A 13,479-nucleotide genomic window follows, 5' to 3' on the forward strand; every position below is an offset into this window, starting at 1 on the left:
CATGCATACAAGGGTATAGCTCATTCATTACTATATTTGACTGGATTTTGGGAAACCGATCCAAATTGCACATTAAAAGATTTATCATTAAAAGCTTTGAGATAAATGATTTTAAAGAATTACTGTTCTTAAGACCATTCTAACTTGCCAAGGGTAGTGAGTACACGTATAAAATTTACACTAAAAGTACATCAAATATTAAATTTCAGATCATTTCCGCTTTTCCAGTGCTTGTAGAGTTTCCCGCCAAGTAAGATAGAAGTTGCATGGATAGGTCGTTATGTCATGGGTGCTTAAAATAGGGGTGAATGGTATGAGTGAGCAAGGGATAGACTTCAAAATGGTAGTGCGCGACAATTGTACGAGATTACATGGCCATAATGGCTCCTTAGTAGTTGAAATCAAGAAAATACTTTGTCAGCTGTAACAGACCAATAACCAGTACATTACTGATTAATCAAGCCAGGTTCTATGCCAGAAATTGCAATTAAGGAGTATGTATAGGCATGAAGATTCATTATATAAGTACTATTATATTTAATTGATATGCACTGTGTATATAGAAAGATGAAATCATTCATTTTCTTATTTTCTTACATACAAGCGAACACATATAATTACTGGCTACATTTTGTTTGTAGATCCAAGTGTCTGTCTGGGGGACTTAAAAAAAATGATTGGTGAGCAGTGGCAAGCTCTAACCCAACAAGAGAGAGAAGAATTCAACCAAATTGCAAGTGTAGAGCCAACCAGAGTTGCTACTTTGAAAGATTTTTTGAATCACCTAGCCAAGCTGGTATGTCCCATGCATTCTTCAAGGAGAGCATTGGTTGAAACTTCCATTCATTAACATGTTAACTCATGAGTATTCCACTGCAGGTGCTACTTGAAGCACTGCCATGTGTATGTACGGAAAAGATGCATACCACAAGGGAGTGTGGTGAGAGGCTAATGCAGCAAGAGGAAAACTAGCGCTGTATACGACTCAAGAAACCCCCACCCCCGAGTGGTGTATTAATGCAAGTGATCTTCTAGTTTTATATTTTACTTCCTGGTCATCTTGCTTAATGGAGCATTCATCTTGAGTACCCTAACTGCTTCAAAGTGTTGTTATCAAACTATCTTTGGTTTTAGTATAATCTTTTTCTAGTCATAGAACAAACTATTTCATAGAAAAGTTTATGCACCCTAGAAAAGTAGAAATTTTGTTTTGCAACTTATGTCCACCCAATTTTCTTTATAAAATATTGTAATCAATAATCTAAACTGTTAGGCTAAACACTTGAACGAGTGATAAGCAGCACAGATACCAAGTTTTATTAAAATTTTAGGCATGACCCAAAATTCATTGTTGATTTGACATCAATGAATGAATTCTAAAAGTTTTTTGCATCATAAATACGAATAATAGTCATGTACTGTATACTACAGAGTAATGCAATCAAAGATACTTTTGGTGCTGAGATGTTCTTTACTCTGGTGAAGGATAATGAACACTACTGTGGGGGAACTGCAAAAGGGATTTCTTTTCTAGAAGATCAAGCTCCTTATATACCCTATTCCTTTATTGGATATCTTCACCATCCAGTGGCAACAAGTGGTATGTAATCTTAACTTGTGAAAATGTTTTTTATGCATGCTTATGCGTACATCAAAAATAAATGGCCGCACAAAAGAACCATTCACTATGTAGACTTATTTTGCAAGAACTTTTAATTAAAAAGGCCATTTCCGCAATGACTTTGATGTAATATGTTCTACAAAATAGTGTCCGTGGTTCAATAAACTTTTTCTTACTTTAGTTTTCTGGTTTAGTTTTGTGATAAAAAGATAAATATTATAGCTTATTATGTACAGCTGTATGCCCAGTAGCAGTCAGTTCAAGTGATCTCCTTTGTCGTAAGTTTGTCTCCATATAAGTTACCCAACAGCAATGGATATGAATCCATGTTTGCTTACAAAGTGTGTTGCACCTACTAATCAATTGGTGTGGCTTAATGAAGGACAGTCCCACGCAATCTTGATAGGTAGGTGTGGCTCAAAGAAAGCTAGGATGTGAAAATACTAGACTATGATGCATTTATGCACTTTCATGTTATGAACTGATGTTTCATATGTGATCTAATCAGGGTCAGACCGAGATATTTTCTAAACTAGGTCAAACCTGACAAAATTTGATTTGACTGACCCGGTCCTGATTTCAATGCTGGTGTGCATATATTTGTTTCATATAATAATGTGTAAAAAATTTTGTATATACATGTGAAATTATTTACTTACATGTACTGTAGGTGCTCAAATCCTTGCCGATACGGATATAAATGTCAAGAGGAAATAAGTTGAAGAAGTGTTCAACAAGCTATATGGTATGAATATATGCCACCTACTCAGCTGTAAAAAAATAAAACACCATTCATCAGAAATTTTCCAATTTTATTTTCATAATAACACATTATAATTAAAGTGCACATACCAATTGTACCTGAGAGAATATTTTTTTGGGTCAGTTACATAACTTATGGTTATGCGCAATGTAGGTTTAAAAATACATTTTTTTCTACAATCACCGTTGAAAGCTTCATATATATATATTTATAGGGGAAGCAAATAGAGATGGCAGTAAAAAGCTACCATACTCTAAAATATCCAGCTTAGGAATAACTGTCACTGGGTTACCAGATGGTGTTTCATTGAAGCATCCCTCTTCCTATGGCCGGAAGCAACTACAGTCTATTTTAGACTGTAAGGAAAGACTGATAATAAACTGTAAGGTATTAAAATTAAACATGTTGTATGAATGACATATCTTTTAGTTTGTAGTCCAGTACATGGTGACAGACAGTCAAGTAGAGGTTAGTCGTGCTGTGTTGGGAACTACATATTTATCACGTTTATTGGTTCAGTGAATACTACTGCTGTCAGTGGAGCAGTTGGTAACAGAACTGAGGATGATCAGCCAAGAGGTTAATCGTGCTGTGTTGGGAACTACATATTTATCACGTGTATTGGTGCAGTGAATACTACTGTCGGTGGAGCAGTTGGTAACAGAACTGAAGATGATCAGCCAAGAGGTTAGTCATGCTGTGTTGGGAACTACATATTTATCACATGTATTGATGCAGTGAATACTACTGTCAGTGGAGCAGTTGGTAACAGAACTGGGGATGGTCGGCCAAGAGGTTAGTTGTGCTTTGTTGGGAACTATATATTTATCTCGTGTATTGATGCAGTGAATACTACTGTCAGTGGAGCAGTTGGTAACAGAACTGAGGACGGTCGGCCAAGAGGTTAGTTGTGCTGTGTTGGGAACTACATATTTATCTCATGTATTGGTGCAGTGAATACTACTGTCGGTGGAGCAGTTGGTAACAGAACTGGGGATGATCAGCCAAGAGGTTAGTTGTGCTGTGCTGGGAACTACATATTTATCACATGTATTGGTGCAGTGAACATGTTTTTATATTTAGCCATCATATTATAGGGTAATCTACCAACCATAGCAACCATTGATAAGCAACAGAATTTTTAATGTTACACCAAACAATTGTTACCTAGCTACCCTGGTTATGGCACCAAAGCAAACTGTTGGTAGGAAACCTTTTTGTTGCTGTGGCATTGAGCTTCAATCTGGTCCCACCATTATTCAGACTTGAACATGTGCGTTCAACAGAACCATTTCACACAAGCACAGATATTTGCTGAATCCTAAGATTCTAAAAGCCAACTCTTGACATATTGCATCAAGGGGATACGTATACGGACCATTAAATTATATTGTTATAATATAAGTCATAGATCATTTTGCACATCTATAGTTCTGTTGTAGAGTTTATGTATAATTTATTAGTTTCCATTGATTAACTTATGTGTATAAATGTTTTTGAATGTGTTGGTTGCAGGAACTGTGCAGTCTGAGAGTGATGAAATTGTTGTGCTGTTGTCACCCACAAGACAACCAGTTGGTCTTGGACAGGTTATACAAAGCCAGGATATACATGGTCACACTATTTCACCAGCCCACATAAAAGTACAAATTGATTACATTATTCCAGGAATTTGTCCGCCAGTTCCTATGCCCTTTGATGATGGTGAGCTTTGTTCGGGGCAGTTTGCTGCTTGGCCAAGGAGTCTAACTACTAGTGCAACATTCTAAGCTAGACAACTTTCATACACCAGTTTCTGTTATGTAACTCTGTAGCTATTGGAAGTATAATCCTGTGCACTGTAACAGTACTGATGTTGTTTCTTTATCATTAAAAGTATCTTTAAATTATATTATATTCTTGCATATAAAATGAGACTACATACATTTGATTGTTATGCTCGAAATAGTTATAATTGTACCTCATGCAACTTTTCTTGGTACAGAGGAACCTCAGTTGCCTTCATGCCAACATTTCTTGACCTTATTAAGCAGGTAGCTACCAGTATATTAGACTGGTTACTTCATACACAACTCATTTAGGGATTAATACAATGGCCAGTGTAGACAGGTGACCTGATTAGGCTCGTTAAACTGTATTGAGATGGCAAAGCATGCAGTACATATAAATGGCTGAGACATTCCTGGTGAGGTGTTTAGAGTCAACAGATTAGGAGAAATATTTTGCACTTCAGTAAATACAAGAAAACACATACTGAGAGTACCACCTCAATTTTCAATGCTGAAACTTTTGGTTTGAAGGTAGAAACACTGCTGATTTCTGAGATTTGTGATATTGAAATCTAAAGGTCTGCCAGATCTTTGTGCATACGGCTAGTGTCTTAAGAACAGAAGTGTTACTACAAAGAATATAGCCATGCCAGGATTTGTATACAACAATGGCAAGTAATTCTTGTCAGAAATACTCTTTCAATGAACAAACGGTCTAATAATATTGTGTTTGTGCATCACATTATTTTTATGAGTTTGGTATGTTATAAAGATTTGAGATGGAAATGCATGCAACAAAAATCCTATTATGAGTGATCTAAATGTCTATCGTTATCAATCATTGTTGCTTTCTAAGTGACAATATGATCCTATTAAACAACATAGCTGCACTTAAAAGTTATTTAAGCCATCGACTATGCAAATTCCATACAAAGTGTGTATTGTCTCTGTTGCGCTCTGTTCACCACAGATGTTTACAGCTAATAAACCTCTTACTATGGATATACAGGTTTCTCAAAGGTGATTCTGGCTGTAATAAGGTTATGGTTACACTGTAAGTCTTAGCCATAACCTTTGTACAAAAAGATGACCTGTTGTATCTATTACATTTTATGCAGTTGAATGACCTCAGTATCATGTTTAAGTTTGGCTTGTGCTTATTGCACTATAGACGAGTACGTACTCTGATCTTTTTGTTCTCTTCGATTTGCACAAATCACTACTTCCTGTAGATGTATTATCCATAATTTTAAAGAATTTTATCCACAGCCAGTGAATCTCTTACCATTGCATGCACGATGCCTGTATGTAGGTAATACATAATAATTTTATGCTACTTTTAATGATAAGGCTTTCTAAATAGGTGCCAAACACACCAAAAACATGAGACACACTGCAACTTAACAGTATAGTGGATTTATAAGAATCAATAGAATATTGAAAAAACTTAAATGTGCTATATATGTCAATTATGTAGAAGCCGGTAGTACATAGTATAAGGTGAAAATGCAATAGATTCTTATTGGTCTATTACAAAAGTGTCTATGTATGTCTAAATATGCTTATAGGCTACTGTGTAAGCTAGAGTACTGTAAAGATATTGACCACTAACACAATAGTTGACTGCTCTATTAGAGTATTTGTTACAATATTAACCAGTAAAAGTGGGAGGACTATGGTCCCTCAGCCTCCTCCATTTCTCTACTAATGAACATTACCAATCTAAATGGTTTGAACACCTGAAAATGTGTTTAGGTCTAAGGATTTAGGAGATACAGGTAAACCAGTACATTTAATTTAAAGGCGTGGTCATTTTCACATATTTCACAGTGGATTAAAGCTTCGGCACATATCTCATGTTGTCCCTTGGGGTCAATTACCCTAGAACAATTGAGAAATATATACTCTCCTAAATTAAGTGCTACAAACAAATCAGCTTGTAGAGAGATCAGTTACACACAAATCAACCTGTAGAGAGATAAGCTAGAAAAAAATGACCCTGTAGAGAGTTCAGCTAAAACAAATCAACCTGCAGAGAGATCAGCTACACACAAATCAACTTGTAGAGAGATCAGCTAGAAACAAATCACCCTGTAGAGAGTTCAGCTAAACCAAATCAACCTGCAGAGAGATCAGCTACAAACATATCACCTTATAGACAGTTCAGCTACAAACAAATTACCCTGTAGAGAGATCGACTACAAACAAATCAACTTGCAGAGAGATCAGCTACACACAAATCAACTTGTAGAGAGATCAGCTAGAAACAAATCACCCTGTAGAGAGTTCAGCTAAAACAAATCAACCTGCAGAGAGATCAGCTACAAACATATCACCTTATAGACAGTTCAGCTACAAACAAATTACCCTGTAGAGAGATCGACTACAAACAAATCAACTTGCAGAGAGATCAGCTAGAAACAATCACCTTGTAGAGAGTTCAGCTACAAACAAATCAATGTGCAGAGAGATCAACTACAAACAAATCACCCGGTAGAGAGATCATCTAGGAACTAGACACAATGTAAGGAGTTCAGCTACAAGCAAATCACCCTTTAGAGAGTTCAGCTACGAACAAATCAACCTGCAGAGAGATCAAATCACCTTATAGAGAGTTTAGCTACAAACAAATTGCCCTGTAAAGAGATCAGTTACAAAACAAATCAACCTGCAGAGAGATCAGCTACACACAAATCAACTTGTAGAGAGATCAGATACAAGCAAATCACACTGTGGAGATCAGCTAGAAACTAGACACAATGTAAGAAGTTCAGCTACAAGCAAATCACCCTGTAGAGATTTCAGCTGCAAACAAATCACCCTGTAGAGAGATCAGGTAGAAACTAGACACCATGTAAAGAGTTCAGCTATAGAAGAGGTCAGCTTATAGAAAGTTCAGCTACAAAGAAACCATCATGTAGAGAGTTCAGCTGCAAACAAATTACTCTGTATAGAGTTCAGCTAGAAAAGGTCACCTTGTAGAGAGTTCAGCTACAAAGAAACCATCATGTAGAGAGTTCAGCTACAAAGAAAGCACCATGTAGAGAGTTTAGCTGCAAACAAATCACCCGTAGAGAGTTCAACTAGAAACAAATCATGCTGTAGAGAGATCAGCTAGAAGAGGTCACCTTGGAGAGAGTTCAGCTACAAAGAAATCACCACCTAAAGAGTTCAGCTACAAAGAAATCATCCTGTAGAGAGTTCAGCTAGAAGAAGTCACCTTGTAGAGAGTTCAGCTACAAAGAAACCATCATGTAGAGAGTTCAGCTACAAAGAAAGCACCATGTAGAGAGTTTAGCAGCAAACAAATCACCTGTAGAGAGTTCAGCTAGAAGAAGTCACCTTGTAGAGAGTTCAGCTACAAAGAAACCATCATGTAGAGAGTTCAGTTACAAAGAAACCACCATGGATGTAGAGAGTTTAGTTGCAAACAAATAACCTGTAGAGAGTTCAGCTAGAAACAAATCACCCTGTAGAGAAATCAGCTAGAAGAGGTCACCTGCAGAGAGTTCAGCTACAAAGAAACCGTTATATAGAGAGTTCAGCTACAAAGAAAGCACCATGTAGAGAGTTTAGCTACAAACAAATCACCTGTAGAGAGTTCAGCTAGAAGAAGTCACCTTGTAGAGAGTTCAGCTACAAAGAAACCGTCATGTAGAGAGTTAAGCTAGAAACAAATCACCCTGTAGAGAAATCAGCTAGAATAGGTCACCTTGTAGAGAGTTCAGCTACAAAGAAATCACCACCTAAAGAGTTCAGCTGCAAACAAATCACCCTGTAGAGGGATCAGCTAAAAGAAGTCACCTTGTAGAGAGTTCAGCTACAAAGAAACCATCATGTGGAGAGTTCAGCTACAAAGAAATCACCTGTAGAGAGTTCAGCTAGAAGAAGTCACTTTGTAGAGAGTTCAGCTACAAAGAAACCATCATGTGGAGAGTTAGTTACAAAGAAACCACCATGGATGTAGAGAGTTTAGCTGCAAACAAATAACCTGTAGAGAGTTCAGCTAGAAACAAATCACCCTGTAGAGAAATCAGCTAGAAGAGGTCACCTTGTAGAGAGTTTAGCTACAAAGAAACAATCATGTGGAGAGTTCTGCTACAAAGAAATCACCTGTAGAGAGTTCAGCTAGAAGAAGCCACCTTGTAGAGAGTTCAGCTACAAAGAAACCATCATGTAGAGAGTTAGTTACAAAGAAACCACCATGGATGTAGAGAGTTTAGCTGCAAACAAATAACCTGTAGAGAGTTCAACTAGAAACAAATCACCCTGTAGAGGGATCAGCTAAAAGAAGTCACCTTGTAGAGAGTTCAGCTACAAAGAAACCATCATGTGGAGAGTTCAGCTACAAAGAAATCACCTGTAGAGAGTTCAGCTAGAAGAAGTCACTTTGTAGAGAGTTCAGCTACAAAGAAACCATCATGTGGAGAGTTAGTTACAAAGAAACCACCATGGATGTAGAGAGTTTAGCTGCAAACAAATAACCTGTAGAGAGTTCAGCTAGAAACAAATCACCCTGTAGAGAAATCAGCTAGAAGAGGTCACCTTGTAGAGAGTTTAGCTACAAAGAAACAATCATGTGGAGAGTTCTGCTACAAAGAAATCACCTGTAGAGAGTTCAGCTAGAAGAAGCCACCTTGTAGAGAGTTCAGCTACAAAGAAACCATCATGTAGAGAGTTAGTTACAAAGAAACCACCATGGATGTAGAGAGTTTAGCTGCAAACAAATAACCTGTAGAGAGTTCAACTAGAAACAAATCACCCTGTAGAGGGATCAGCTAAAAGAAGTCACCTTGTAGAGAGTTCAGCTACAAAGAAACCATCATGTGGAGAGTTCAGCTACAAAGAAATCACCTGTAGAGAGTTCAGCTAGAAGAAGTCACCTTGTAGAGAGTTCAGCTACAAAGAAACCATCATGTGGAGAGTTCAGCTACAAACAAATCACCTGTAGAGAGTTCAGCTAGAAGAAGTCACCTTGTAGAGAGTTCAGCTACAAAGAAACCATCATGTAGAGAGTTAGTTACAAAGAAACCACCATGGATGTAGAGAGTTTAGCTGCAAACAAATAACCTGTAGAGAGTTCAGCTAGAAACAAATCACCCTGTAGAGAAATCAGCTAGAAGAGGTCACCTTGTAGAGAGTTTAGCTACAAAGAAACCGTTATGTAGAGAGTTCAGCTACAAAGAAAGCACCATGTAGAGAGTTTAGCTACAAACAAATCACCTGTAGAGAGTTCAGCTACAAAGAAACCATCATGTAGAGAGTTCAGCTACAAAGAAAGCACCATGTAGAGAGTTTAGCTGCAAACAAATCACCTGTAGAGAGTTCAGCTACAAAGAAACCGTCATGTAGAGAGTTCAGCTACAAAGAAAGCACCATGTAGAGAGTTTAGCTGCAAACAAATCACCTATAGAGAGTTCAGCTAGAAACAAATCACCCTGTAGAGAGATCAGCTAGAAGAGGTCACCTTGTAGAGAGTTCAGCTACAAAGAAACCATCAGGTGGAGAGTTCAGCTACAAAGAAATCACCCTGTAGAGAGTTCAGCTAGAAGAAGTCACCTTGTAGAGAGTTTAGCTACAAAGAAACCATCATGTAGAGAGTTCAGCTACAAAGAAACCACCATGGATGTAGAAAGTTTAGCTGCAAACAAATTACCTGTAGAGAGTTCAGCTAGAAACAAATCACCCTGTAGAGAAATCAGCTAGAAGAATTTATCTTGTAGAGAGTTCAGCTACAAAGAAACCATCCTGTATATAGTTCAGCTATATTTTAAGTCACCCAGTAGAGAGATCAGCTGCTAAAAAATATACTGTGGGGAATAATGGGCATGTAATAAATATATGTATATAATTTGTATAATTACTAATAAAATCAAAAACAATTGAAGTATTAAAAATCTTCTATAAGTTCTTTTCTTCTTCCTGTGGTAAATAAAAAAACACATGGGTTAAAAAAGCCCCAAAGCCAGCCATAGGCTGGCTTTGCAGTATACAAATACAAAAAGAAGTGATATCTAATCAAAAACAGTCAAGCTGTAAAAAAGGTGCGGTCCCCAAAAAGGCCATGGTGAAAAAAGATGTGAAATCCAAGGTGGCAGCCAAGAAATGGCTGTGATGGTAGGTTAATGGTAAAAATTTTAATAATGACAATTCAGGTGAAATTTGTGCCACTTGATCTTGGCATCAAATTCACCTCAATTGTCGTTATTAAAATTTTTACCATTAACCTACCATCACAGCCATTTCTTGGCCGCCACCTTGGATTTCACATCTTTTTTCACCATGGCCTTTTTGGGGGCCACACCTTTTTTTACAGCTTGACTGTTTTTGATTAGATTAATTTTATCCGTGAGGTTGTTTAGTACCCAGTGACTTATTGTTAACTCTACAGCAAGTGCTATGCTATGAGAAGCCAAACAAATACACACAATTTTAATCTTTATTGTTGAAAAGTTTATCACAGTCTTTACAAATGGTTATATTACCTTTAGATAAAAGTGTTACAGGATAACTAAGGAAACTAGCCTTCTTCACAAGTCATTAAAACATCGGATATTGATAAATTCCAAAAATTCATATTGGTACACCTTTGGTCATCATATCTTGCACAAAATGTAAACCCACAATCACTTTCCACATTGTTATATATAAAACGAAGCTCACTGATCTGCTCTGCCTCCTGAGGGAGGCATAGCAGATCAGTGATCAATTGTGAGATCTGTAATGTTACTCATCACATCAGTGATCATTAGTGAGGTGTGGTGACTCCCTCAACTGAAGATATACAGATGCTAATCTGTTATAATAGGGGGTGTGTAGTCATTTTAGAGATCTAGTGTTAATTGATGGGTGGTTTCACATGAATCTCACAAATAGACTTGGCCATGATAATAACATAATACTTTAGAGCTCAACAATCAAGTCTGTTATTATTACTTTATGAGTAGAAATTTTGGTGTGGAATTAAAGTTGGCAAATTGGTTACAAATTCGCGAAATTAAAATCTCAACATTAGTGTTTCTAATATTTTAACCGAATGAACAGGTGAAAGATCAAGCAAGAAGCAAGGTGGTATATCTACTACTGGAGGTCAGCCTGCGGTTAATCAAACAATTCTACGATTGTCTATATAAATATCACAGATTAAGGAGGTCCTATACTATTTGCCGAACAAAGGTACCGCTTGAGGAAGATACACCTCGAGAAACACGCAGCAGAGATCTTAACTATAGCTAATTGGCATGGAGAATGTTCCCAATCACTTAAGTTTTCATTTGCTACACTGTCATGGATTATCCGTCTCACATGAAACTCTCTCCAGTATGTGGGTCAACAAAGTAAACGTACATACATCCTTGTACAGTGGTAGTACCGTAGTCAGTGAGAGGTGCGGTTATTGCTACTTGAAACTTTTTGTAAATGAGAAGCCAGCCATACAATTTGCTACTGGACTCACATGCAGGACTCCATGATGCATTTCGTCAAATTAAACTCTCGCCAAATACAAATTATTAAGCAAACGTCAAATATTCTTCTTGCCAAAATTTCTGCTCATATGGTATTTAATTCATTCAAACATTAGATGATGTTAAAAGCTGATTATTTTATTAAGATTTCCTGACTGTCGTATTACCATTAGTGAATGCTGTATTAGAGTACCTCTATTGTATTTTTTGTCAAAACAATCAGCCAAGAAACAGTATGTTATGTGAATGGATTTACAAAAGGTACCTTTTCACACACAAAATTTGACACATTCTTTTTGAACTTTGAGGCTTCAAAGCTGTTTATCATTAATATACTTGCCTAAAATATTTCATGAGTGCAGTTTTAAAGTATCTGGCTGCATTTTAAAGCTAAGGAGTCTAGTGTAGGCCTAAGTTAACTTTTTGCCCAAAATCCTTTCAGAAATTTCCCAAAATTTTCACCTACTATGCTCTTCAGTGTTCCCATTATGCTTTACAATTATCTAGGAACATTATAATCAGTGAATGCTCTATTACGAATATTTCCCTATAAAGCGACTATTCTATTAGAGAGTATTGATCTGCAGTTTCCACTGACTGCTCTATTAGGGAGTATTGATCTGTTATCAGAAATTGAGCTCCATAGTTTGAAATATTCGCCTAATATTCTAGCAATATACTGGCATAATGCTCCAACCTATTATGCTTTTAATTATACATGCATGTTTGATGCAGGCCTAGTCAAGTGTTACATAAAATATATGAAAAAGATATGAACAAGATACCTCTTTGCAAATCTGGTCACATATGTAATATTTGTAACACGGGCATGAGGGCTTGCCTGATATGTATGCCTGATTTCCTGAGGGCTGTAGGTCTGAGGGCATACTTATTTGGCAAAACGCAAATTCCCCGTGTTACAGCTAATATGTAACACCTATGAGGCTGAAAGCCTGTACAGGGCAATCAATCACCCGAGCCCCAATATGAGTGCAGCCACTGGATATACTATATATGCATACATAAAACTTTTGATTATGGGTCAGTGGCTAGTACATTTTGGTTATGTTCGGTTACGATGAATGGAATTATCCTCAGATATCACGAAGAATTTCAGTTACACGAATTTAATGTTGTAATCAGTGCTAATGAATCGTTAATGGAAAAGTACAGAGTTAACACTAAAGGCCTAGATAGGTAAGCTTGCTTGTAGAGTGGTTACTCCATGCAGAGTGGTAGCTTTGTTATGGGGGCATGTCTGTATTCAAAAATATGCAGAAACAATCAGTGAATAAGCTATAGTACTAGTTTTCATCTTAGCCCAACGTTTTTCAACTCATAGGATGGTAAGGATAACAAAACACTCTCTGTCTGAGTGGTTTTCATGGAAAAATCCAAGTTGCGCATTCTAATCACCTAAGTATTAATCAATCCCCACAATCGATTTCAACCTCAACGTCTATATAATCATTGCCCAGGTGCAGCCCGGGTGGCTCCTTTGATCTGAGGTGTGAAAGTGTTACATGTATAAATTATACCACATGTGGCTAATGGTCATTATTAGGTGTACAAATTGTAAGTTTAATATTAAGCTTGAAAATTGTCTCAATTATGCTTGACACTTTTGCTAGCTTGTTATGTATATAATATCTATCTGATACAAGCCTATGTACAAAAGTCATATAATCTATACAGCAGTGGCAGCAGTTACTAAGAAAACTTTTAATGCATGTAAGTAGAGTGCCTCTGATGTCATAGTGATGTAACTTGTCAGGAATGGGGAACTTTGTAGAAAGCTCTGGTTAGGGCTAGGGGTTAGCAAATCTACTATTGTAGTCCATGGCACAACAAGCAAATGGC

General features: G+C 37.0%; 1 protein-coding gene across 1 annotated transcript; it reads left to right on the forward strand.

Annotated features, from left to right (window-relative positions):
• Positions 1 to 673: 673 nt before the first annotated feature.
• On the forward strand, positions 674 to 4,280 carry LOC136245330 (uncharacterized). The gene is made up of 12 exons (XM_066036811.1): positions 674 to 796; positions 880 to 903; positions 1,432 to 1,604; positions 2,346 to 2,366; positions 2,651 to 2,766; positions 2,814 to 2,852; positions 2,904 to 2,963; positions 3,015 to 3,071; positions 3,123 to 3,179; positions 3,231 to 3,287; positions 3,339 to 3,395; positions 3,900 to 4,280. The coding sequence occupies exons 1-12, from the start codon at positions 674 to 676 to the stop codon at positions 4,151 to 4,153; spliced, it is 1,038 nt and encodes a 345-aa protein (XP_065892883.1). The 3' UTR covers positions 4,154 to 4,280.
• The last annotated feature ends 9,199 nt before the right edge of the window (positions 4,281 to 13,479 follow it).

Source organism: Dysidea avara, chromosome 15, assembly GCF_963678975.1.
Source record: "Dysidea avara chromosome 15, odDysAvar1.4, whole genome shotgun sequence".
In the NCBI taxonomy this organism is placed as follows: domain Eukaryota; kingdom Metazoa; phylum Porifera; class Demospongiae; order Dictyoceratida; family Dysideidae; genus Dysidea; species Dysidea avara.

Bases quoted from the DNA above. Each gene is read 5' to 3' on its own strand.
- LOC136245330 (XM_066036811.1), top strand. From the start codon at position 674: ATGATTGGTGAGCAGTGGCAAGCTCTAACCCAACAAGAGAGAGAAGAA. The intron at 3,180-3,230 runs GTTAGTTGTGCT...GTATTGATGCAG, and splicing joins TGGGGATGGTCGGCCAAGAG to TGAATACTACTGTCAGTGGA. The intron at 3,396-3,899 runs GTTAGTTGTGCT...TGTTGGTTGCAG, and splicing joins TGGGGATGATCAGCCAAGAG to GAACTGTGCAGTCTGAGAGT.